Source organism: Coccidioides immitis (assembly GCF_000149335.2).
Source record: "Coccidioides immitis RS genomic scaffold supercont3.6, whole genome shotgun sequence".
NCBI lineage: Eukaryota > Fungi > Ascomycota > Eurotiomycetes > Onygenales > Onygenaceae > Coccidioides > Coccidioides immitis.
The window spans coordinates 1,931,963-1,956,648 of NW_004504312.1; the positions used below are offsets into that span (position 1 = coordinate 1,931,963).

Here is a 24,686-nt window from a genome sequence, read left to right on the forward strand (position 1 = left end):
TCCTGTGAGTGTAACTCAGGCGTCATGAGACTCCACATGTTACATTAGGCACCAGATACGGAGTACGGAGTACGGAGTACTGGAGGAGCCTTTCCAACCACCTCTTTGAACCCCGTAAGTCTGAGGACAAAAACACGAGGATAAAGGCATACCGCAGGGATTCAAAGAAATGTGCTCCGTACGAAGTACAGGTGGACATTTAACTACTTGAAAAATTACGGACTCTTTTTGATACCATTTGAAAACAGCCCGGATAAGCCCTGTTGTTACATGCAAAAATGACTAACTAGCTTCATTCTCCTGATTCGCAGCAACGTAAAACAAGCCAGCCCGGTTGAACAGTTGAAAATGAGGCGTATTTGCAAGGTCCTCAGCGATAGAAATCAAATCTATGATAGGTTTAGCACGAGAAATGGTTCACTGGTTAGCTCAGGTAGAAACTTACTTGTCTGCATCCTGTCCGCTCTTGACCTGGCTTGAGTAGGCGTCCTCAAGATCGGATTGGATGATGTTGTATCGATTCTTCCGGACAGCACGCAAGCCAGCCTCTTGCATGATAGCGGCGATCACAGCGCCCGATAAGGGATCGTTGCGGACAATCAGCGAATCCAAATCTACTTCTGGCGATAGCGACATCTTCGAAGCAATCGTGGTGAAAATTAGACGACGCTCGCGCCGATCGCGGAGGGAAGGAAACTCAATTTTCCTGTCTAAACGACCTGGTCGAAGTAAAGCAGGGTCCAAGGTGTCTGCTCGATTTGTGGCCATGATCACCTTGACGTTGCTGGTCTGGTCGAAGCCGTCCATCTGGTTGAGAAGCTCAAGCAAAATACGCTGGACTTCACGATCGGCTCCGGTTTGGGCGTCGAAACGTTTAGTGGCGATGGCGTCAATTTCGTCAATAAAAATGATAGCGGGTGAGTTCTCTCGCGCCATGCGGAAAACGTCTCGAACCATACGAGGTCCTTCACCAAGATATTTCTGCACAAACTCTGATCCGACGACGCGGATAAAATTGGCAGTTGTGCTATTCGCAACAGCCTTTACCAACATGGTTTTGCCCGTTCCAGGAGGACCATAGAGAAGCACACCTCGAGGTGGGTCGATTCCTAGTGAAACGGATTGTTTAGTAACAATGCGCTTTCGAAAATATTGTCCTGGAAAGTATCACATACCGATTTGTTTGTACAAATCGAAATGCGTTAAAGGCAGTTCAACGGCCTCTCTAATTTCCTGCTTTTGCATATCCAACCCTCCAACATCCGCGTACGTAACATCCGGCTTCTCATGTGCGCCCAGCATGGCAATAGAGGAGTCGGCTTCTGGCGGAAGGATGTCAACAAGGGCATTAGAATGACGGTGTAAGGCGACGGAGGACGACGGTTTTAGCTTCTCGCGGTCGAGGGTTGAGAGAATTCGAACGACATAATTAGACCCTGTTGAAGACTGTACGATACCGGTACTAAAAAAGAAAAAGGTAAAAGGATATTAGATACGTTGCTCAGACCAGGAAATTTTCCTCAAGCTTTTACAGGTCCCCTTACTTCTGATCGATGGCTTCCATGAACTGTCCGATCACCAAAGGAACGCTTTGTATTCTCTTGATCTCCTCCTGCGCTCTGACGAGCTCTCGCTTAAGACTCCTAGAATAGAGTCAGTAAACCCGCTTTCGATACAGGTCGTCATTTTGGATTTCAAATTACCTTTGCTCATCCTTGATGTACTCCTCCTGTAGATTTATGTACCTTAAGACCATGTCAGTGTCGCCTCTTTTCGAATATGATAAACATCCGGCCGGAACGTACTCCAAATGTCGCTGTAATCTCTTTAGCGTGGTGTATTCATCAGCGTCGTCTGTTCCCCAGCCTTCCAGGGGCTCAATATCGGGAATCGCTTCCGCTGGGGTAGCTTTGAGCGGAGGAGCAAGAACATTGACCGGTGTTTCGACGATGGCGTCGCCCATGGTGTTTAACAAACTGGGGCTGGAGAAGGATATATCAGGTTCAGACACGCAGCTTTGATCAGGGGATCAGCTATCTTTTCAAGGAATTTAAAATGGAGATCCAGTTCAACGACAAGAGAAATCTCAGCAAGGGCTGCTTCAGGCTGGCTATGCTGGTTTGGTCGATGAGCTCTTGATCAGCAATCCTACCAAGCCGCAGGCGACCTTGCTTAGTCAACAAGGCGCCGTTGGCTTGGGTAACTAGTTGCTTTTCTCTTGGCGTTTTGGCCCATCCCCCAAGCCTGACATTATCGACATCGTGGGGCATGGGCCGCAGAAGTCAGGAGATTGTTGGGTTTGCAAGGCTTGTGGATATCCAGCTGGAAGGGATCAGCACTCATTTTAAATACCGAAGGAGCATTGAAAGACTGGACGTCTTTATTCATGCCATTCTGTCTCGAATACTCCTGATGCACACACGCACGAAAGTGGTTACCAATACTCTACACAAGCACAGGACGCCCAAGCCTAAAATAATTCAGATGCAACGATCGACTCTAACTCCTCCATACAGCAGCATAGGCCCATCCATGTCCTTGGGGACTGATTAATACGCATTACAAACAACGTGGCATCCTTCCAAGCTCTTGACACCGTGTAATCATCAGCCCTTTGCCATTGGAGCCGAAGTCTGGGAACTTGGATCGATCCCGAGCCGTTCTCGAGTCAAATTCCGGGACGAGTTGATGAAGCCAATTTTCGGTTCTCCCACCCTATGCCGGCCTTGAAAATGATTGCATCACAAGAGCTGAAATGGATCTCCCCCGTCAAGCCATGTTTGTCACTTCTATCGTATTCAATGATGAACAACCCTGTAACGGTAGCGAGCCTCACATGGCAGTGACATACAAAAATTTTCGCGTAAGAATCAGGTATCTCTCAGGGGCGGAAAAAAAGCCGAATACATAAAATAAGTCAAAAATAACGATTAAAAAAAAGCTAAAAGTCGCTGCGGTTTCAAGCTCGTCCATACGAATTTTGGGACGGGTTAAACTTCGTCCCAGCACATTGTCTCTCCTGGTATCAAGGTTCAAGAAAGGTGTCGGGATGTAAAAAGGAACCATTGTTACCAAGACCTTGATAACGGCCAGAATAGACTAGACAATTTAATAGCCTTAATATGACGGGAAAAAAGGGGTTTAATGCGGTTTTAATAAATCTGTAAAAGTGTCAGCTGAATTAGTTTTAGGATGATCAAGCAGAGGGCTCTGAGTTTGATGATCATGACGACGTGCACAGGCCGGAACCTCGTTGCTCCATCCGGATCTGACAAATTGAATCAATGAGGAGTCGACATAGATTGGCCATGGCATGTGTGACAGGGACAAAGACATCCGCATCCAGGTGGGATTTCCTTTTACAGGGATGGCGATAATAATAATACTCAAAGGAGCAGATCGGGTAAGATCTCCAGTTTTTGAGAACGAAAAAGAGACAGAGACCATGGAAAGGGAAACGGAGTCTGGTCCTGACCTAGAAAGTGTATGTATGACTGACCCTTCAGGCTAACGGGGCAAGACAAGACAGTCGAGAGGACCTTATATATTATCTGTGCGCTCCCCGCCTTCCTTTCTTCCTCTTCCTTTTTTCTTCTTTTCTTCTCTTTTCCTTTTGTTTTCCTTCCCCCCTCCCCTCCCCTCTGCCGTCGACTCACCATTGCGTCCCTCCAGGTAAAACGCGAATAGTCCGGCTGTGTGCTACTTGCATATGGTTCTTCTTGTCTGATGTGAGACGAATACAATCCAAAGTCCCCAAGCGCCAGCTTTTGGAACTGCTCGCTGTTCATTCCATCAGGGGGGGAAGGATTATCTTTTCTTTCGCACGGAGATTCTGGTTACGCTGACGGGGTTTTCAGGCTCACCTTGCAGATTAACCGGCTGGTATCTGGTGAATCATGATTGACGCTACGGTTGCCCTCCGCTGTGTCATCTTGGTTGGCTGGACGTTCCATCCGCCAAGACACGCCGCAAGAGCTTGATGGACGCACGATTTCTGGCAGCGAAAAGAAAAGCAAAAAAATAAAATAAAAATAAAAATAATACAACACGGAACAATTTTTATTTTTGAAGGTAGGTCAACTAACCTTCGCTTTCTTGAGCAGCCTCCAGAGTCGCAGCCGTTATTTTCATCGATTTTCGGGTGAATCGTCATGGACCAGGTCGAGCAGGGGAGTCCAGGATAACCCGCATGTTCCTTTTTCGCTGGGTGGGTGGTTGAAGCGGCGTCGGGACTATACCGGAAACGGACAAGCACGGCGATGGTCAGTCGAATCCGGTTGCGCCCGATCGGGGTCCGCAGGGCAGCGAGCGGGTTCTATTGGACGGCGCTGCGCTGTGGGCGGTGGCCGCCCTAACGCCTAGTGGGTGGCGGCTTGTGACTTGTGGTGTTTTTGCCCCCCGCAGCGCCAGAGACGGAGCGAGAAAAATTTTCATTTTCTCTGACGCTGCCCCCAAACCGCCCGCCCTCAACAAAAGTAGATGATTACGATTCTCGCTGCCCTTTCTTCAGACTTTTTACCCCGACTGCCTGACCCGATAAACCCGAGAGCTGCATCTCATTCGGCCTGGTACCTTTTGACTTTTGGAACAGGCTGTTTATCGCCGAGCTCCTCTGTAATAATTATTTTATTTTATTTTATTTTTTTATTTATTTTTTTTAGGAATCGTTCGGGATTTCGTGGCTGCTTTCCCTTGCCCCAGCGCCCCCTATCTCACTCCACTCCCTTGGAGGCACGACATTGGCAGCTTCTGTTACCTTCGTCTGGTTGCAGGTAAGCAAAAAAAAATATTCCCGCTATACTCCGTACTTCCTTAGCAGTATTTTCCCCAGATATTTTTTCCCCATACTTGTCTGGATCCCCTGTTATCTGCACATCTGGTTCCAGTTTTTTTCGTTCGCCAAACCCGCATCAAACAAGCCATCTTGTCCTTGGGCCATCCAGCCAACCACGCTCTCTCTCGTTCTATCCGGCCCCAACACGGACTCTATTATTATCTTTATTGGTGTCTTTATTATTATTATTATTTTTGTTACTGCTGTTGTTACTTATAATTTTGTTTGCTTTTCCGGCCATGGATGGCGCCGGCCTGCTGGTCCCTACGATTGCGCGACGGCATCGCTGCTCGGCCGGACTCTGATTCCTTCCGCTATTAGCAGGTTTCCATCTCTTGCCACCCCAAAAAGCCACCCTCAACTCTGCGGCTTCCCCCTATTATTTTTCCCTTTTTTTTTTTATATATATTTCTTTTTTAAATCTCTTTCAACCAAATCCCGTCACTGATTAGTCAGCCCACACCACCAGCAACCATCACGTGACGTGTATTACCCAAAACAGAAGCCGGCCCGCCCCAAAATTCCCTCTTTCGTTGTTTTCGGCGCTTGGTCAGCCCTCCACTCATCCTGGGATTACCTCCACGCGGCTCAGCAGCACCACGGGAGCTCGTCCGTCCTCCTCCGGCCTCCGCTCGCGCCTCTCTCCGTCCTGTCGTCACTTCATCCAGCCTGTACTCTTTTTTTGTATGTATCTCGTTTCCACCCTCTCCTCCCGGCCCCCCCCAAATGGTTTCCTCTCCCTATTATGATCTCATCATTCGTCGCGTGGCCACAGGCAAACCACTCGCCTTCACGGCGCCAGGGTTCGTCAATGCTTGCTTCAGATGGCCCCTTACCCCCCAAGATAGTGCATTGGACCTTGTCTCTTGAACGCGTTGATCAGGCCTCTTTTCCCGCGCGACACCCACATGATCATCAACCTGATTTTCCTGTGTCTGATTGGGATGATGTTGACTAACCAGAACGCGTCACAATGACAGGCGAATGGGTATTCCATAATTTCACGACATGAATGCCTGGCTCAATGACCCTGCGACAGCGAGCATCCAGAACGACAATGGCTCCTTCAGCAATGCGACCATCGATCCATCGATGGCCTTCCTCCAGTCCCCTAATACCTCCGACCCCAGCCAATTCCAGCGCATGTTCAATGGCGCGACAAGAAACATGTCTCCAGGCTTCCATAATCCCAACCCAGTGATTCCGTCTAAGAGGGCTCGCCCCGATGACGGCTTCTCCATGTCCCCAAGACAGGCTCCTGGCGCCCTTCCTGGCTCCCGCTCGCAAACACCCCATCAGACGCCTTTCCCCGGTTACCCCGATCCCGTCAACGGCACGCCGCAATTTGCGCAACAGCCTGCGCCTACCCCTTACCAACATTTCCAGCCAGGTTCTAACAATCCGAGTCCATCTCCTATTCTCCAAGACTTTGACCCACAGATTTCTCAGAGAGTGCAGACGGCATCTCCAAGTCCCTTTTCGCCCGCTGGAGTTCACGTTGCCTCACAGATATCACCCACACACTCAGATCACGGAAGTCGCGTGAACACCCCGCAAACCAACACCTTTGGACAAACTCAGCCGTACGTGCAGCCATCTGGACCACAGTACTCCCCGACAGCCCCAATAAGCTCCTCCGGCGCCCATCCCGCAATGCAGGCGCAATACGCTCAGAACAACCCGGCAATGATGCAAAACTATTCGGCCCAACAGATCGCTTCACAGCAACGGATGTATCAAATGCAGATTCAGAATCAAGCCCTGCAGTTTCAATCTCCCAATGCGCCAGCGGCCGGAAGGCCCATGGTGGGTGGGGTCAATGCCATAAACAATCCTCAAGCCGCTGCGATGAGGCACTTGCACCAGAGTATGGCGAAGCCCTCTAACCCAGAGAGTTTTCTGCGCGGACTGCAGAGGTTTATGATGGCACGAGGACAACAGCTTGACCTTAATCCTATTGTGAGCGGACGACCAATCCATCTGATGCAGCTCTACGCTGCCGTAATGAGGCTTGGTGGGTCGAAAAAACTCACTGCGATGAACGGCTGGCCAACGCTCGCACAGCAATTACAGTTTCCCGCGATGCAGTATCCAACAGCAGCGCAGGAAATTCGAGATGTGTATCTTCGAAACCTGGCTGCTTACGAACAAGTCTGGCTGAGTTCCCAACAAAAACACGTAGATCCAGCACAAATGGGTATCCAGCGTCCCGGTGATCCTTCGACCATTCCACAACCGATGGCACCCAACAAGACGATGCCTCAATCCTTTGACCTTCCACCGCAACTCCAGGCAGTTACCCAACCGTCCTTGCCACAACCAAATAACGTTCATTCAATGCCTGTCAACGGTTTCTCCATGGCATCTCAAGGAAAGCCAATTCCAAAGCAACAGCGGCCTCTGGGCCATCAGCATCGATCTAGTCTTTCTCGGCCACCCGAGGCAGCGTCACCTAACGGGCAAATGGCCCAATTTCCTCCGGACGTCTCGGTGTCAGGTGAAAAGCAATCATCTCCTATTTCAGCCAGGAAACCAGGAGTGGATTTTGTATCATATCGCCAACCTCTAGAGGACCCGTTCAAACCAACCATTTTACCGGAGAGTGCTTTCCATGGCCCTATTGTAATTGATGAAGCTTTCCAGATTGGAGAAGAGGTCATGCGACTCAAACCCACCGTACCTACTTTTGGGGAACTTGGGGTAATCGATATTCATGCCCTTACTATGAGCATCAAGTCAGGCATCCATGCAGAAATGCGAGTGGCGTTGGATACCTTGGCGCAGATTTCGTCTGAGCCTGCAGTACAGCTGTCCCTAGATAACTGCGAGGACTTAGTGGAAACATTGGTGGACTGCGCCGAGGATCAGCTCGACCTTCTCGCGGACAATGCTGCAGAGGTGTCCGATGTTATGCTTCTTCCTTCTTACGAGGAGATCGTTCGCGGATGCAGACAAGAAATGGAAATGCTGCTTGACGTTCCAGAGTTTGGAAGCCTGGATTACGAGCTTGACCGTGCAGTAGACCGGTTAATATGCATCACGACACTCCTGAGGAATTTCTCCTTTGCCGAGTCGAATTTCAGCTTGCTCTCGATGCCTCATGTCGTCAAGTTCATGGCAACGGTCGTACGATACTTAGGCACGAGGAATATGCTGCTACGAACACATCAAAATACCCTTGACTTCATGAAAGACGCTGTCATATATCTGAGCAACATAGCTCATACCATACATCTTCCTGGAAAAGAAGAAGCGCTATCTCTTTTACATTTTCTACTCTCCTTTGCTCCAACTCCCCCTTCAATGGGACCCGATGGAATCATGTTTGCCCCATACGACCCAAGCATACATAGGTATCTACCAGCTGCTGTGGATACACTTGCAAAGCTTCTTGCGCGGGATGATCCCAACCGGATGTACTTGAAATCCATCTTCTCCCAAGAGAACCCATTGTCCCCGCCGAACGATCTCCTGACGAGGAGTTTTGCGATGTCTATTGCCCCAATACCCGAGCAAACTAAGGGAAACGTCATTGCACTAGCGGATGTTAGAAAGCCATTCCTGATGCAGGGACTACTCTCTGCCGAAATTCTAGCGGGCATAGCAGACAATGAGCTTGCCTGTGCGTGGTTCAGATCTGCCGATGGATTTGCGGCTAACTTGCTGCGGTTGGCTTGTGTACTTAGTGCTGATCGCAACCCACCTGGACCACAGCGGCATGGCGCAGCTGCTCGTGCAGCAGAGGCTGATCTATATTGGCACAGCACAATCAGCAACCGTGCGCTAACAGTACTAAGTCAGTTGGCTGAGAAGTCAAACAAGTCCAATGGGGCATCAAAACTTCCTCTGGGTATATTTCCTAAAAAGGAGAATCTTCTGGGTGCTCTTCTTACTCCGAATGTTGATCCAAATGTCATTCGCCAAATGTGTGAATATGCAGGCTTGGGTGGTTGAATGATAGTTTTTCTTCTTTGATTTCTTCTTTTCCTCTTTTCCTCTTTTCCTTTTTTTTTTTTTTTTTTTTTTTTTTTTTTTTTTTTTTTTCTTTTTCCTTTCTTTTCCTTTCCTCCTTTTGCTCCTTGTCTATTATTTACATTTCCTTTTTCTTGTTTTCATGTAATGAGAAATCACTTGCATTGACCCAGGTGTTCCTTTTGGGAGGGGTTTCGAATTGATATTTGGCGGAAAGTGAAATGATAGAAAAAGGCCCTATTGATTGGTGCTCATCTTCCTCCATTTCCTTGTTCTCTTCTCCCACGGGCTGTTTTCTGAACACCCACCCAGCCAGTATAGAGTATAGGATAAGGTTCGCACCCTCCATTGTATTCCTGAGCAGAGTCGAAAATTGAATCTATTCCCAAGGTAAAGTGTATGACTCCCAAGAATGCACACAGTTTGCCTGGCGTGTTTGCCACACGACTCGCTGAGATAATCCTGCAGCTGATTAAAATCCCCTAAAGACCAAGTTACATAGTGAGTCATCGTGCCGCTGTGTAGATTGAAGCCAAAGGGTATCACTTAATACCCACCAAAATGAATAATCTCTCCTCCCATCTTTCATACATGTGTGCCCATCTACCTGATCTATTTGGCTGGCTGGAAAGAAAGTGCTGAGCTGATGGCGGCTACATGCACACCGCTGTCGTGTGCCTTCCAGGCCAGCCTGATGTTCTGAAGTCTATCACTGAACTCAAGGCCCTGCAAGCCCCGAAGCAACAGGGACAAAAGTCAAATCATAGCCCAGCGCCTTAAGGATCCTCTGCGGGCGGCGCGGTTACCCATCCCTTCCTGGCAGCCCAGCTAAGTGCCTGTCTTGTACTCCGTAGGGTGAAGTCTAACGCATGTCATGGAACCGGTTAGCGTTGGGAAAAGGCTTGTTTCTTCTGTCAACGATCAGGTTGCATCAAAGTGATGCAACATTTACAATGGCTCGAGGCTCCAATGCAAGATATGAAACTCCCAGTTGTTTTTGGGATCATACTTCTTTCCTCTTGATCAATAAAAGGAAAAGAAAACCACGCGATACTTTTACATATCTCTATCTACAGGGAAACATTAAAAACACCTCCAATCATGGATCCTCTTGCTGTCATAACAATTGTTCTTGCTTTTTTCGCTGTGATAACCTGCTTCAAGATCACTTTAACATTTGAGCTGAAATTTGAGGACTTCGTGGTCTCTGGGGGGCTGTTGTGAAATGGCCGATCGGATTCGGACTGAGTGGAGGCCGAAAACAGACACGGGGCCTGTTGGTATATGGGTAGTGCTCCAGGAAGGGGTCGGCTTAAGCAGGCAGTGAAGAGTTGCTAGCGCCCACGGGGATTTAATCCAAAGCCATCCAGCACGTGGAAGAGGCAGGGCAAGAGCCAGAGAGTATCGCAAGTCACGAATACCAACGTTGTTTAGTCGACACTGTTTTGAAAGACCAGTTGCCGGGATTGGTATACCGGGATCTGCGGGTGGAATGCTTTCCTCTCGCTGTGCTGGCGCAATGTCCGATGAAGGGGGGATGGGTGCCAATCTTGCATACCTTACAGGCATCTGTGTGCCCGGATGGATGTGTGGGCGATGGATTCAAGGGCAGCAGGTCGTTTTTACTATGCCATGGTTCTGATGATTGTTTTAGCATGAGCTTTTTATTTTGATTTATGTGAACCGGGTATCCATGTACAGTTAAGGGGCTGGTTGCTCCAAGCAGGGATGGTCCTTAAGGAAGGCGTTAGCATTAGTTGGTGAACACTGCTGGGAATTGACCTTCAGGGGCCTACATCTCTTGATCGGTCCCAATAGAAGCAAAATTTTGTACCTCACATATTTTCTTTACGCCACAAAGCTGGCATCACCACTGATACCCTGACAAATAAAGGCATGCTGTAGAATATTGCTTTCAATAGGGATAGTTCAACTGGAAGGACCAGCATTGTTGCGATATCACTGACGTCTTTCGTAATACACATTCCTACCTGACCCAGAGTAGATACATACATATACAAAATGTGGAGAGTCGATGGAAAACAAACCACGCAAGAATACAAAAGGTCAAAAACCCCATTCCAGACAAGACGAGATAGGAACCATAGAGGAAGGGAAAGAAAAGGGAAAAACAAAAGGCGGGAATTGAGTAACCCACAGAAATGCAGCAACGCCTTGCCAAATGAGATTCGAAAGGTCCAAATTAGAAAACACAGGTTTCCCTCTTAGCGTTCAAAAAGTGGAAAATGTAACTTTTTTTTGTGTAACGGGTTTATTCCTCGAGATGAAAGCAAGGAGCATCATTTTTCTTTCCTCTCGAGCGTCCTGGATACGTAGGGGCTCTATGTTTTCTCTTAAAATTTGCGGTCTAGGAGAAATTGCTGTATTTCTGGTTTTCGCCAGCCCTAAATGTGCAGAGAAAACAAAAATCAAAATTAGCTACTGATCTAGGAGGGGGCTTTTCTTCGAATTTTTTGTTTTGAACGGGCTTTTGCATACCTTCACAATTACGTGCCCATTCAGCCGATTGATGGTTACATCCGACGGGTTCTTCTCCATTCCCAAAGCTTTTATCAAATCTTCCCGTAGAGCATCAACGTCGCCTTCAGTCTTTTGCAGCTTGGTCTCTTGCCTTGTTCCTCCGGCCTTGGTAACGAGATATATGGGTAGTTGGTTCGAAGGGGTACGACGGATGAAATAGGGGAGATTTGTGAGGGGGAGGACAGGTCGTGGCGCGGCTGCTTCGGTGGGTAAGTGTTCTGATTTGGTGCTACCTTGAAGTGTGGATTTTGATTTTGAGAAGGGTTTCGGGATGCGCGTCGTTATGGAGCGAGATTGATGAGATTGAAAGGAGAGGAGAGAGGATGACCGTGCTCGTGCTGCTGAGATAGATATGTTAGTTCCCAATTGCATGCGCATATGGTTTATTGATTGAGGTTAATATTCGGGGGAGGAACGTTGGAGAGGGCAAAAAAAAAAAGGGTAAAAAAAAATAAGCGTGAGCAGGGAACTCACAAGACCGGATTGACGATGAGTGGGTGTGAAACTGTGACAATTGCGCTCTAGAACACTGACAAGAGGAGAGAAGTGACCCAGATCGAGCGTGTAGCGAGGATATGGAGGATGTTCTGCGCAATGGCGACGACAGGGTCGACGAGAATACGGAAGCCATGGCTGTTTTGGGGGAATGAAAACCAAGTAATCAACTGGCGGATGAGATATTATGGCAATTGGGTATCATGTAGGGTGCGTGCCGTTCCCGGGTTGTCGCTGAGGGTGTGAGCCTTTCTGGATCCCCGGCCGCCGAGCAAGCTGCTGCTGTTGGATTCACGTCGAGCACACTGGACTTGTCCTAGCAGCTCGCAGTTCTCGGTCTCGCACGATTTCTTCCTGCTTTTTGCGGTGGAGGTTCAGACGATGCCGGGGCTAGGCCGGACCGGGACTAGCGTGGCTGGCCGCCCACTCACATTTTTTTTGAACTTCACGCAACCCACACAAGAACGACGCAGAAGTCGAAGCAAGAGTCGGCTAGGGTCAAGCATCCAGCAGCACGCTCGAATTCAGCCCGTCCTCCCACCCTCGACGACCTCCCTTTCCCCCACCCCGGCTCGTTGCCATCTAGCTTCGCAATCATGGCGGACAACGCACCTCCGTCGGCAGACTCTGCGAAGACTCCCGAAGAGATCATCAAGGAATACGACCTTCTGCCGAAATTAATACCCTACCTCGATCGCCACCTTGTGTTCCCCTTGCTCGAGTTCGCATCCGGCCAGGAAGAAACCCAGGAATCCATAGACGAGATCACAAAGTCAAAATATGAGCTGCTCAAGCAGACCAACATGACCGATTATGTCGCGAACTTGTGGCAGGAGATCAACCACTCCGACACCATCCCCGAGGAATTCGTGAAGAAGCGCGAGGAAGTGGTGCAAAGACTTCAGCAGTATGTCGAGGACAGCAGCAAGATCACAGAACTATTGCAGGATGATAACGTGGTGGGCAATCTTCGGAGCGATAAGGTTGCCAACTTGAAGTTCCTCGAGGAGCAGCACGGTGCGACAGTGGACATGGTTAACACCCTCTATGACTACGGTCGGTTCCAATACAGCTGTGGAAGCTACGGAAACGCTGCCGAGCTCCTCTATCAGTTCCGCGTCCTCTCAACGGACAATGACAAGGTCGCATCTGCGACATGGGGCAAGCTGGCTTCCGAGATTCTTACCACGAATTGGGAGGGTGCCATGGAAGAGGTCCAGAAAGTCAAGGACTCCATTGATACCCGGCTATTCAACAACCCCTTGGGTCAGCTTCAACACCGCACCTGGTTGATCCACTGGTCCCTCTTCCCGCTCTTCAACCACGAACCCGCCCGTGACGTTCTGACAGACCTTTTCTTCTCACCCGCATACATCAATACTATTCAGACATCTTGCCCTTGGATCCTCCGCTACCTCACCGCTGCCGTCATCACCAACCGTCAACGTGTCCACAAGAACTCATCTCTCTACCAGAAGCAATTGAAGGACCTAATTCGCATCGTCAGACAAGAAGAATACGAGTACCAGGATCCCATCACTGATTTCATCAAGGCGCTTTACATCGACTTTGACTTTGAGGAGGCCCAGAAGAAGCTTGGAGAGGCTGAGGAGGTCTTGAGGAGTGATTTCTTCTTGGTCGCGGCGGCCGATGCTTTCGTTGAGTCGGCAAGACATCTGATTTCTGAGAGCTACTGCAAGATTCACCAACGTATTGATATCAAGTATGTGCCGGTTCTTGCAACTCATGCTGCGTGTTCAGCACTAATATGTGATTTTAGGGACCTCTCGACCCGTCTTGGTCTTAGCCAGGATGAGGGCGAGAAATGGATTGTCAACCTCATCCGGGATACTCGTGTAGATGCTAAGATCGATTATAAGGAAGGAACTGTGCTCATGAACCACCCACCACAATCAGTATACCAACAAGTCATTGAGAAGACGAAGGGAGGCTTTTTCAGAACTCAAGTGCTAAGGTAAGGCTGATGCCTAACATTTCCATCTCAAGATTGAAGACATACTAACTGATACCATCAGTGCTGCCGTTGCGAAATAATCCTCTAGAAACGATTTCGTTTAAAAAGTGAGGGATATAGATAACGGCTTTCACGTATAGCCGATTTTCGGTGCGGAGAAAAAGTTCGAATAATTTCTGACGATGCTATCTCAGTTTCTCATGGTCTTTTACTTCTTTTTCCTCTTTTCCATGTTCATTCTATCTACTCACAACGAGAAATGGATGTTGGGAAACACTCGGCGGGCGTTAGATTTTTGTCTGGTGATTAATTTGATGAAGACTTTACGCTTTGAAATGCAAAAATGTCATGCGTTATTATGCTCAAGTTCTAAATCTCATACGTAGGATTATTCGAAGCATTTTGATAGCAACTGGAGGGGCGATGCGCTATATAATTATGTGTGTATCAGGAACTGCGAGGGCCAACTAGGATCGCCCTTTTTATGCAAGTTTTGCTTCGTTGCTGTTGTTGCCATGCGTATCGCCATCGCAAGACTCAACCCCGGCGGGGAGGGGGACGGCTGCCACCACGCACCCCGAGAGCAGGCACACACCTTGCTTGCCATTGCTAAAGTAGACGACACTTCTCTCAGGACTGCAGGATATCTAGACTGCAGCAGCTTGCAATCCCTCTTTTGTAGAAATGAGTAGGGATGCATTGATCCTGCTCGCCTAAAAAGTTGATCTGCTTCCACAACATATTTGGTAGCTTTTTGCGGAATTTGGCGTATTCTTTCCCATCCATGCCTAACGGTTTTGTTAGAGTAGTCAGATATCATGAAAATTGCCGATAAATTTTCATGATATCTGACTACTCTAACAAAACCGTTAGGCATGGATGGGAAAGAATACGCCAAATTCCGCAGAAAAGCAACCAAATATGTGGTGGAAGCAGACCAATTATTTAGGCAAGCAGGATCTGGAGTGCCTCTGAGGCATGTCATGGACAACATGGAACAGCGCGAACAAATCCTACACATGATGCATGATGAATTTGGTCATAAAGGGCGAGAAGGAACTTATTCCACCTTACAAGCTCGATACTGGTGGCAGGGAATGTATAAAGATGTGTCAGCATATATCAAACAATGTTCCCAGTGTCAACTAAGAGATTCGCAAGAAAGAATGCTCGCTCCATCAAAGACAACATATAGCACACAGGGAGAAGTGACGAGTGGAATGACTTCCACTCAGGCAAAGACAGGAAATTCGTAAGCTTAGAAAGTTGTTGTCGCCTTACGGAGTTTTATGAGTCAATATGGATAAGGCTTAGGGAACACTCACGCCCGTATCCCTTTCCGACCCACCGTCAGCAAGGGTAAGCAAGCCAGATAGCACCCGGAATAAGCCGGATCGCACAGAAATAGGGAATCATGTGGCATGTGGCGAAGTTCGGAAACGCCGACCTATGCTGATAGGTGCGGGTATAAAAAAAACGCAAGGTGATCGAGGTGTTGCAGCGTATCAAGGCAAGGAAATGGTGGAGTTGTGAAATCAAGGCAAAAAGTGGAGTGAATATGTTTGCAAGATAGGAGAAAAGAATGCTGCTATCGATTGCGAAGGGTACTGAAAGATCTTGGGAAGATTGTCAGTTTTGTTATCTTTACAATTACCCATGCTAGGGCTTGTAGAGCAACGGAACCAAAACAATAACACTTCAAAGTATGTGCAAATGAAAGACCTCACACGTCATATGTTACTCGTGTAGCGAATGCTTAATTTGAGGCGTGCGGCCGCCCTGGCCCTTCCTCTGGGCGTTTTAATTGAAAAGACTCGGTTGACTCGATATACGAAGAATAGGATATACATCCTGCGTGTGCTGTTTTTCCACGACTTCGTCTAGTCTCTTGCTGCACTTTGCAAGCATCGAGGGAAGGCAACTGGAGCCTATTGCGATATAACAAACGGGCACGGTAGGACCACAGAGGTTCGAAAATCTTTGTCCGAATTCTGCTCGAAGCGCACAGTATTTAACAAGGGACAGAAATGAACCCAACAAGGAAAAGGGCAAGAAAGGGGATATACAATATGCACAGTGATTCCAAAAAGGAAGGGGTATGTCCAGAAAGAGATCTCCGACATTGCGCCGTTCTAAAATAATTTCAATGCCAATTCTCACCCGAAACGGAAAAGAGAGAAACTATTAAAACATGCTGGTATTTTTACCTCAAGGGCGGATTAGTAAATCCCCTTGGTAACAGAGGGGGATCTGTTGCCCTCTGAACTATGTTCAGAGGTTGTTGTGCATCGGCTGAAATAGCGATGCGCCTGAATAAGTAAAGATAGACAGGGCTGAAATGAAATTCCGAGCCATGCGTTGTAGGCAGGCCTGTGAAGTCATCATATGATCACCAGGACCGTTTCATTCTCGGATATCGATCAATTGGGTATGGTTTACCATCCCGCTCTCGAACCCGGTCGCGCTCGCGATTGTCACGTCGACCGACGTATACGGGATGATTAATGAAAGGTTCGTTGAGTTCGTCGTCTGACTTCTCGTTGATGGTCAACCCAGATGTCTGCGCCATTCTGATGGACGCCTCTTGCTCGTAGACTTGCGACATCTTCCTCAAATCATCGATTTGTGTCTGGGCTCATCGTGTCAGTCCCTAGGTTATGCATCATAGACATTGTGGTTCCGGGAAAGTAGCGTACTCTCGTGAGGGGCGCTCCGGTAACAAGATAACCTTCTCGTCCCTATGATAGCTCCGGGTTAGGACGGGCAAGAGAGTGAGAGTGAAGAGCAGTAAGGTCACCAAGCTGCATACCTGGTAGCTGTACGGCCTCACTGAAGCGGTCGGGCCGAGGAAATACTGCATTTTACTGAGGACGATGTGCCGTGAGAGTCCATAGCCAGGAAGCCAATATTCTTGTGCTGGAGACATTGTTGAAAGTAGTGCGCAATAGAGACAGATAATGGACGAATATCCGATCAAGTAAACGGATATAACTGCTATCTCTCAGAAAGAAAAGCCCGAGATAGAACTGAGAAAACTCTTGAGAATGTTTTGATCAAGCGCTGTCAATCAAGACATCAAACAGTCTATTCCTTTGGTACGGAGTAGAGGGATATAAGAAACAAAGGCGAATCAAGGAGGGATCACGGTGTCTCCTGGAGACTCTCTTCAGATATTCTGGGGCTGGACTAGGCAGAGGATGCTTGGGACGACACGGCTGTCCAGATCCAAGTACTCAGCAATGGCGGCCTGCTCTTTATATGCCGGCTCGATGTCCGGATTCCAGGTGGCCCCCCTGACCGGAAACCGACAAGCACCAGACCCCAGCGACGCCGCGATGTTGAGATCTGAGAAGGCGGTGACGTCGACCTCCTGCCAACCACGCGCTAAGCCCGAAAGGGGTCGCGGCCAGCCGCCTTGTTTTCCAACCTTCAAAGTGAGGCTGCAACCATCGACCTCAGTCAACCAATCCATCGCCTCTCGACCTGGGGTCGTCAGACGAACGGAGCTTCGAGTCTTACCCGAATTCGAGTAGTCTTTGCGGTTCTTTTTCTGGCTGCTTTAACTCCAGGCCTGTTTCTGCAGCTGATCGTGTTCCGCTGCAATTTGAGAACCCCCCCCCCCCCCCCTTCCCTCTCCCAGTTTGCAGCATGCACGACCTTGCGCGGCATGCTCGACTTCGACGCTTCCCCATATCCTCTGCTGCAGACGACACGGTCATACGAAAGCGTCAAAAGGGCTGTCAACGGGAGAGGCCCGATTACGGCCTGTATGATTGCGGGCTTCATTTCTTACATGTATGATGAGGGTCCTGCCAGGGCACGAATCTGGAAGATTTTAACCACCTCCGATTGCTGGCGGCTGGTTTCTCCATGAATCTCTTCTGCTTTCTAAGTGGTTAGCTAATTTCAACTTCAAAAGATTACTAGAATGAGGCGGTTACATCCGGGTTACCTTATTTTTCCCTCCCCCTCCCCTCTGGGAACCTGATAGCCACTCGATTCTGTGCTCTTTTCTCAGCTCTGTACTCCGTACATGTTCTGGAATCCATCCCAGCCAGGCGAGATGTTTGATGTTTCGAAAGGCAATTTTTTTTGGTTCAGTGGCTCGCCCGGGAGGACAGACAAAAGGCAGCACGAGAAGATCGACATCTGGCGCCTGGGCCATGAGCTAATTTCGCTACAAGTGCGATTTTGTCAAAGAAAATGGCTGTCTAACTTCCAAGGCAAGGAATGTCTCGGAAGAACCTCAAAAGACAAAGCGCTCAGCTCTTCCTTTGCCTACATCCTTTTAATATCCTGGAAGGTAGTTAACCATTGCTCGCATCATTTTTGGTGTTCGAGGATGTCCTGGACTGCGGCACTGCCTCCCCTGAATTGCAAGCATAAGAGCGGGAAACAAAAAGCAAAGCCTGCGATTGTATTTTCTGCGCCGATTTGTTGTACTGCGGGGCAGGGGTTCTAGACGCCCGTGGTACAGCGAGCTGAATTATCATCAAAAGTACTCCGTACTTCTTCTGCGGGTAAGAATGAGAGACGCGCGTGCACAATGCCGTGCACCCATTTCAAATCTAAACTTGAGCGATGTGTTCTTTCGCAGGAATTCTGCGCATAGATCCTAACCTGAAGGGGGAAAGATATCTCTGCGCCAATCTTTTTGGCTATACCAATGGCAGCCTATTCCCTAGAACCGACCATTCTGGTACACCTTTCTTTTGGGGCGCCTAGGCCATATGGGACTTCCATGGGATTGATCTTCAGATCGTATTGCTGTGGTGCCAAGTTTCCAAGAGAATAGTTTGAATGGAACCCCTGAAAACGAGTGGGCGCATGATGCCTGTCCTGCTACCGAGATTCTTGTCAAGCTTGATCAAGAGGGCTTGCCGTGTTGATGAACAACGAAACGGAACAGATATGTAGGGCTGGGCTGTTGTGACACTGTCCAGTCCTCCCTTCACGATCCTATACGCCGATATCTTCATGCTCTATGTCTGCATGACAGCCATGGCTCTTGTAGGCCGGCTTCCTGTCTGAAGACCGAGATATCTGTGATCCATCACCGAGTCATTAAGCCAAAGAGTCTGAGTCTTCCACACACCCATTCCTTGCAGAATGCGCCCTGGGCTATTCTTGTCCGCCCCTCAAGTCACACCACGGCGAAAAGCTAGCCGTTCAACCAGCATTTGGTCCACTCGGTAAATGGAAGTAGGGCAGGGTCACAAGGGATGAGAAACAAAGTCAAGAGAGCTTGCCTTATTATCTGCACACAGCCTTTCTATCTAGATGAATGACCACCACCATCACCGCCGCCCCCAACCAAAGCCGCGAAGAATGATATGGACCTACACCAACCGGGTGTAAGAGAGGGGGTAGTTGGGCATCCAGTTCGGATGAGACCAAAGTATATGGATCATAGCCCGTCTTCATCCGATCCAGGCTGCTGCGCTGCAAAAGAGGACGCCTTGCTAGCCATCAATGATCGAAAGCCAACACATCCCGCGCACTCCCCATGTCCTACGTCTGTCTGAACCCTGCAGGAAGGACGGAATGGAACGAGCGGACATTGTCGGCCAGAAAATTGAAAGAAAAAAGAAAAAAAGACCAGGAAAATAAAAGCAAAACTAAATATAAACCCACACTCCCAAGAACCCCACAGGACCCGGGGAAATCCTCTCTTGTTCATTTGATTGTTTTGCTTTTCCTGCGTCGCCCCGTTTTGGGTAGATACATATAATATGTATGCTCCATACTTTTTTTTATATAACCTTGGAAAATCGCCAACCCGGCTGCGCATGATTCCACTTTCCCCTTCCTCCCCCTTGTTTGCTTGGTTGCGCTAGTTATACATCGGTATGGAAAGGACGGATAAGACGGAGTTTCCCAGGATTCCGGATCCGAACATGTGTACGAGAGCGGCTGCCTTCGTCTCTGAGAGGGTAAGGTCGACTGTTTTGCGTTGACAGGACAGGGGGAAATACAAGGAAGATAGGGAATTTTTTTTTTTTCCCGTAATGATGCCTCCTATTGTTGCTGGTTTACAAGCAAAGTAAACCGGCTGAAGAGTGTACATGGCCTGGACACAGATTTTTGGTCCTAGGGAGTAGACTATGGGGGTGCAATAGCGTTCAGTCCGCCTTGGGAATAGTATTGATCTTCAAATGTTTAATTTGATATTAGGGGTATATATATGTATCTCGTTTGTTGTAGGCTTTTTCTTTTTTTTTTTAAAAAAAAAAAAAAATCATTATGATCATGACTATTCCTGAGGGGGTTGATACGGATGCACGAGCATATCACTAAATCTGCAGTTGTTTTCGAATTAGCACACTACATGTCTTTCCAATATGAGAGAAAGGGAGACTCTTTTTTTTTTTTCGCCCTTACCTTTCAAGTTTCTCCTTCCCACGCACCTCCTCGACCAGAAGCGGCATCCGAACAACATTGAAGTCCTCATACAACTCCGCAATCTCATCGAGATACTTCTTCTGCATCTTCCGCCTCGCCTTGCACTGCTCGCATGTGCTGTCTTTCCCGGGGAACAGGAGCTGATTGACAACGATAGCATGGGTATCGATCTGATAGCTCGTCAACTCCTGAATCATCCGCTCCGTCTCGTACAGCGACAAGAACTCCGCGATGCACACGCACACGAACGTCGTGAGGTCCGCGTCCTTGAACTGAGCGTTGACCTCGCTGATGGTTTCGCGCAGGGACTCCATCTTGGACAGGACCTCGTCGAGGTTCTGGCCGCCGGGGAGACCGCCTCGCGCGCCGAGGACGGAGTTGAGCATGGGTCCGAATTGGTTTGATAGCTGGGAGAGCTTGGCGAGGCCCTTCTCGAGGACGGTGGGGAATTGGAGGAAGCGCAGGGTGTGGCCGGTCGGGGCGGTGTCGAATACGATGACTTCGTAGGATAGAGACTTGACCTGCTTTAAGACCTCGGCGAAGGACATGGCTTCATCGACACCGGGGATCTAGAGACCCAGGCAAAAAATTACACATATCGGTTAGCAAAGCAAAGCAAAGCGAAAACAAAACAAAAACAAACAAAATGTCCCATCTTGTCCCGCCAGGAGGGAGAGATATCCCGCGGGGAAAGGGAAGGGATGGGAAATCGGGAGCCACCAACACTGAACGCCAAATCCTGCATCATCCCCCCAAGTCCAAAACCCATATCCTCACCCTGCTCCCCGCCAGCAGCCAGCAGATCCTGCATGCTCGCACTGGGGTCGATCTCCATGGCGCTCAGATTATCGAATCCATCGACCAGCCTAGCCTCCTTGCCGAATTTCTGTCCAAAGGCATCGCTCAGGTTGTGTGCTGGGTCAGTGGAGATCAACAACACGGATTTTCTGACCTTGGCGAGCTGGATGGCGAGAGAGCAGGAGGTGGTGGTCTTGCCGACGCCGCCTTTGCCGCCGACGAAGATCCAGCGGAGGCTCTTCTGGTCGAGGATGCTTTGAAGAGTGGGCTCGAGAATGTCGTCTGCGGGGACTAGGGCGGCGGAAGACATGGTGGGGGTTTCGGGAGGAGATTTGAAAAAAAGGGCAAAGTGGATGTTAATGTGCTGCCGGAAAGTCGAGAAGCCCGTATAGAAGGTAAACTATGCTCAGGGTATGGAGGCTGTTTTTAGTCCCGCTCAGATGTCGGAGATATTCCCTGTCTGGTTCTTAAACAAAAAAAGGGGGGAGGGTTAGTCTTTTGCCTGTCCTCCTTTTTCTTTCTTGCGCGACGAGAGCGTCAGCGGCGGTTTCCAAGGCTGAGTTCTAGAAGCTTCTTGGCACTTTGCGGGATGTCATAGGACGGTAGAGGCAATTCAAGCTTACAGTGACGGTGGGAGTGGTTTCCCAGGGAGGCTTGGAGGTGCTGATCTGGGGATTGGGCGTGCAAGTCGCAGGTGTGGAGGTTGTGCTGGCTGGAAGCCTTTTTCAAGCAACTCCCGCGATAAGGTCGAGTTGTCGTTCAAGGTTGACATCCATTGGCAGAAACGGCCGGATGTCGGGGAAACTAATAGTCCGCGTTGATATCAACGATGGTCGGCAGCCCAAGCCGTCGAGAGACGATACGACAAGACAGAATACAAGAAAAGAAAAGAAAAGGAAAAAGGAATAAAACCAAAAAGAAAAAAAGAAAAAAAGAAAAAAAAGGAAAAAAAAAGAAAGGAATAAAAAGGCATTCTGCAAATAAGTTACATGACTACTGCCAGCAAGCCACTTCGAACACCCATCTTGAAATTCCTACACAACCACAACCCCACACCGGCATCGCCAACGATGGAACGTCGCCACCCCATAACCTGCCATGTCCTCAACACCCACAGCGGGACGCCGGCAGCGGGGCTATCCTGCTCACTCAACCTGATCAGCGTCGACAGCCCGGCCCGCCAGGCCAGCTCGCTGCTGGTCTCGGAGCACGGCCCGCTGAGCTTCCACGGCGTGACGGATTCCGACGGACGCGTGACGGCGTGGCAGCCCGCGCACCCTTCCTCGCTGTCGTTGCCGGACGTCATCGCGTCGTTTCCCGGTCGAGCAGCAACAGCAGCAGGAGGAGGAGGAGGAGGAGGAGGAGGAGGGGGAGGCGCGGGGGCCTCCGCTGCACGGTCTGTCTGGAGCATCCGGCTGATGAACGTGGCCGGGTGGTACAAGGAGCGCGGGGTGGATTCGTTCTGGCCGGAGGTGGAGGTGAGGTTCGTGGTGGAGGGGAAGGAGGGAGAGGAAGGCTGGAGGCACTATCATGTTCCGGTGCTGCTTGGGCCGTGGAGCTACTCGACATATCGCGGATCTTAAAAAAAAAAAAAAGAAAGGAAAGAAATAAACAAAGAAAGACAGAAAGAAAAGAGACAACAATAATCCACAAATGTTGGCATCGATGGCCCCGTCCCCTGCGAAGGGGGATACACTTCCAAGTCTACATACGCCTTTCTGCCCGCGAACACACTCGAAGATGGAACGTCTCGCGTCGAGCACTGAAGCTAGCTGAGCTCTGACTTTTTTCTATACGCCAGTCCGGGACTTTTCGATATTTTACAGCACCTACATATATACACCCTAATCCAGCCTTATTAAAATTAATCTGACTGTCCAACCTCGTTTCTGGGGGGTTGAGATGGGGACATCGGCACAGCATCGACACAACACCTAATTTTGCATGCGCATTCTATTCCATGTACGTACATACACGCATTGCCACTGGCATAATATGGGGGATATTCCTATATATATATATATTCCAGTACTCCGCAGTGCAGTACACAATACTCCGAAGAGAGAAATAAAGAGAGAAACAAGCAAGCAAAGTCGTTGCTCTTTCCCTTGTTGGTAGAATTCAACACGTCATCGCCCAGGGTCGCAGCACCAACCAGCCAATCAGGGGCTGTGATCCCCCCCCCCCATGAAGGCTTAGTCAGACCCGCTAAGTTTGCCGGAGGATTTCAGATCCAGCCAATCACAGCCGCCAATTCAAACCCTAAACGGCGCTCCAGGCACTCTGATTGGCTGGCACCCCTCTGCTCCCCCCCGGAGTCTATCGGCCGGGGAGGGGGGTTTTTTGGAAATGGTACCTGTTCGGTACCACGCAGGCGGGCGTAGACTGGGCGGGAGAAGCGAGTACCGTCCAAGTACCACTTCCCTCCCACTCCCCTTCCAAACCGGATTGCTTGGATTAACCAGGGAAAAGTGGCCAGAGTTGTTTTTGAGTGGCTGCGGGAAGTCTCGGTGGTGGAAGACCCGTAAATCTGAGGCATCGCCAAAAAAGTTCCTGGTCTCCTCGTTCTTTTTAAGTCTTCATGGTCTTCGATCCCTGCCCCCCATCCACGCCTACGTCACTCTTCTCTCTCTCTCTCTGCTCTCTCTCTCACTCTCCCACTCACTCACTCACACTCTCCTCTCCTCGCGACCCGTCTCAGTGTCCAATTCCAGTGCTCTGCTGTGTTCTCGTCTCTCTCGTCGTCCAGCTCTGACGGCTCCAGCTGAAGGGAGCCGACCCCGTTCCACCGATTTTCTCTGCTCTGTTTTCCATGCATTGGGCAGGCCACCAGGTGGTGAGTGATGCGATAGCTTTTTCTTTCTGCCCACGTCTCTGTTTCTAGCACGATCATCGAGTAGTTACACTCCTCTTTCTTCTCTTTCTCTCTCTCTCTTTTTCTCTCCCTTTTTTTTTGGACTTTTTTTGGTCGCAGCCCTGGTCATCAAGCTGCCGTGCGTGTCTCGTGTCGCGCGTCTGGCGAAAAGAGACTCAGAATCCCTTTATCCCCATCGCCTGTCGCAGAGGAGCCCCCAGCCCATCAACAAGCACTGTCGGCACTCCCAATCACCCAAGCACTCTCCCATCTTGAGTCCTCTCCGGTGCATCTCTCTGGTAATTTCCTCTTGAACACTGATATGTATCCTTTTGTTTTCCCAACATTTTCCCGACCACCTTTTTGTATGGCCGCCAAGGCGCTAGTGCTTACTTAATGCACACAACGACATCACTATGTCGTCAGATCTTCTTTTTTTTTTTTTCCCTCGAGATTTTCTCCTTCCGTCATCCTACATCATCGTCCTTCGCCCATCCATCCACCATCGCCCGTCCATCTGCTTTTCCATCAACCATCGTGCTGTCCCCTCGCCCACAAACCATATCTCTCCTCCAGCCAACTCTCTCCGCTGACCTCATTGCCCCTTATTGCTTTTTCGCCGCTCAGACAGCCTAAACGCTATCGCGAAACGCCCGCCTCTTAGCATCCCCCGTCTAAACTCGCTGGGTCGTTTGCGCGCCCTGTCGTCATCTTCCGCCCGTCCTCTTCCCACCCCCCCTTGGCTGCTTTTTTTTTTTTTTTTTTTTTAATTCCCACTTTTTAATTTTTTTTTATTTTTTCCTTTGTTTGAATCT

General features: G+C 49.3%; 12 protein-coding genes across 12 annotated transcripts; 5 read left to right on the forward strand and 7 right to left on the reverse strand.

Moving 5' to 3' along the window:
• Nucleotides 1-162: 162 nt before the first annotated feature.
• On the reverse strand, nt 163-2,105 carry CIMG_03688 (26S proteasome subunit P45 family protein). The gene is made up of 6 exons (XM_001244246.2): nt 1,806-2,105; nt 1,704-1,745; nt 1,545-1,643; nt 1,176-1,462; nt 446-1,109; nt 163-389 (listed from the first exon to the last, which is right to left on the reverse strand). The coding sequence occupies exons 1-6, from the start codon at nt 1,961-1,963 to the stop codon at nt 371-373; spliced, it is 1,269 nt and encodes a 422-aa protein (XP_001244247.1). The 5' UTR covers nt 1,964-2,105; the 3' UTR covers nt 163-370.
• A 2,938-nt stretch (nt 2,106-5,043) lies between these two features.
• On the reverse strand, nt 5,044-5,744 carry CIMG_11168 (uncharacterized protein; the record flags this gene model as incomplete). Its single annotated transcript, XM_012358263.1, has 3 exons — nt 5,044-5,148; nt 5,296-5,503; nt 5,671-5,744. The coding sequence occupies 3 exons, from the start codon at nt 5,742-5,744 to the stop codon at nt 5,044-5,046; spliced, it is 387 nt and encodes a 128-aa protein (XP_012213686.1).
• A 98-nt stretch (nt 5,745-5,842) lies between these two features.
• Nucleotides 5,843-8,788, forward strand: CIMG_03690 (arid/bright domain-containing protein; the record flags this gene model as incomplete). The annotated part of the gene is made up of 1 exon (XM_001244248.2): nt 5,843-8,788. One exon carries the CDS (start codon nt 5,843-5,845, stop codon nt 8,786-8,788), a length of 2,946 nt encoding a protein of 981 aa, XP_001244249.2.
• Nucleotides 8,789-10,031: 1,243 nt separating this feature from the next.
• CIMG_03691 (uncharacterized protein) lies at nt 10,032-10,448 on the forward strand (the record flags this gene model as incomplete). The annotated part of the gene is made up of 2 exons (XM_001244249.1): nt 10,032-10,086; nt 10,177-10,448. 2 exons carry the CDS (start codon nt 10,032-10,034, stop codon nt 10,446-10,448), a joined length of 327 nt encoding a protein of 108 aa, XP_001244250.1.
• A 308-nt stretch (nt 10,449-10,756) lies between these two features.
• On the reverse strand, nt 10,757-12,176 carry CIMG_03692 (uncharacterized protein). Its single transcript, XM_001244250.2, has 3 exons — nt 11,822-12,176; nt 11,306-11,688; nt 10,757-11,211 (listed from the first exon to the last, which is right to left on the reverse strand). The coding sequence occupies exons 1-3, from the start codon at nt 11,976-11,978 to the stop codon at nt 11,161-11,163; spliced, it is 591 nt and encodes a 196-aa protein (XP_001244251.2). The 5' UTR covers nt 11,979-12,176; the 3' UTR covers nt 10,757-11,160.
• Nucleotides 12,177-12,319: 143 nt separating this feature from the next.
• CIMG_03693 (eukaryotic translation initiation factor 3 subunit E) lies at nt 12,320-14,178 on the forward strand. Its single transcript, XM_001244251.2, has 3 exons — nt 12,320-13,565; nt 13,623-13,817; nt 13,879-14,178. Exons 1-3 carry the CDS (start codon nt 12,439-12,441, stop codon nt 13,895-13,897), a joined length of 1,341 nt encoding a protein of 446 aa, XP_001244252.1. The 5' UTR covers nt 12,320-12,438; the 3' UTR covers nt 13,898-14,178.
• A 323-nt stretch (nt 14,179-14,501) lies between these two features.
• CIMG_13730 (uncharacterized protein) lies at nt 14,502-15,073 on the forward strand (the record flags this gene model as incomplete). Its single annotated transcript, XM_004446330.1, has 2 exons — nt 14,502-14,505; nt 14,691-15,073. 2 exons carry the CDS (start codon nt 14,502-14,504, stop codon nt 15,071-15,073), a joined length of 387 nt encoding a protein of 128 aa, XP_004446387.1.
• A 516-nt stretch (nt 15,074-15,589) lies between these two features.
• On the reverse strand, nt 15,590-16,743 carry CIMG_03694 (uncharacterized protein; the record flags this gene model as incomplete). Its single annotated transcript, XM_001244252.2, has 3 exons — nt 15,590-16,446; nt 16,514-16,555; nt 16,627-16,743. 3 exons carry the CDS (start codon nt 16,741-16,743, stop codon nt 16,207-16,209), a joined length of 399 nt encoding a protein of 132 aa, XP_001244253.1. The 3' UTR covers nt 15,590-16,206.
• A 240-nt stretch (nt 16,744-16,983) lies between these two features.
• CIMG_13731 (uncharacterized protein) lies at nt 16,984-17,536 on the reverse strand (the record flags this gene model as incomplete). Its single annotated transcript, XM_001244253.2, has 2 exons — nt 16,984-17,374; nt 17,475-17,536. 2 exons carry the CDS (start codon nt 17,534-17,536, stop codon nt 16,984-16,986), a joined length of 453 nt encoding a protein of 150 aa, XP_001244254.2.
• Nucleotides 17,537-19,032: 1,496 nt separating this feature from the next.
• On the reverse strand, nt 19,033-21,721 carry CIMG_03696 (ATPase GET3). Its single transcript, XM_001244254.2, has 3 exons — nt 20,944-21,721; nt 20,199-20,788; nt 19,033-20,116 (listed from the first exon to the last, which is right to left on the reverse strand). Exons 1-3 carry the CDS (start codon nt 21,325-21,327, stop codon nt 20,071-20,073), a joined length of 1,020 nt encoding a protein of 339 aa, XP_001244255.1. The 5' UTR covers nt 21,328-21,721; the 3' UTR covers nt 19,033-20,070.
• Nucleotides 21,722-22,006: 285 nt separating this feature from the next.
• On the forward strand, nt 22,007-22,600 carry CIMG_13732 (transthyretin domain-containing protein; the record flags this gene model as incomplete). Its single annotated transcript, XM_001244255.1, has 1 exon — nt 22,007-22,600. The coding sequence occupies one exon, from the start codon at nt 22,007-22,009 to the stop codon at nt 22,598-22,600; it is 594 nt and encodes a 197-aa protein (XP_001244256.1).
• Nucleotides 22,601-23,244: 644 nt separating this feature from the next.
• CIMG_11170 (uncharacterized protein) lies at nt 23,245-24,407 on the reverse strand (the record flags this gene model as incomplete). The annotated part of the gene is made up of 4 exons (XM_012358264.1): nt 23,245-23,629; nt 23,687-23,962; nt 24,127-24,188; nt 24,348-24,407. The coding sequence occupies 4 exons, from the start codon at nt 24,405-24,407 to the stop codon at nt 23,245-23,247; spliced, it is 783 nt and encodes a 260-aa protein (XP_012213687.1).
• Between the last annotated feature and the right edge of the window lie 279 nt (nt 24,408-24,686).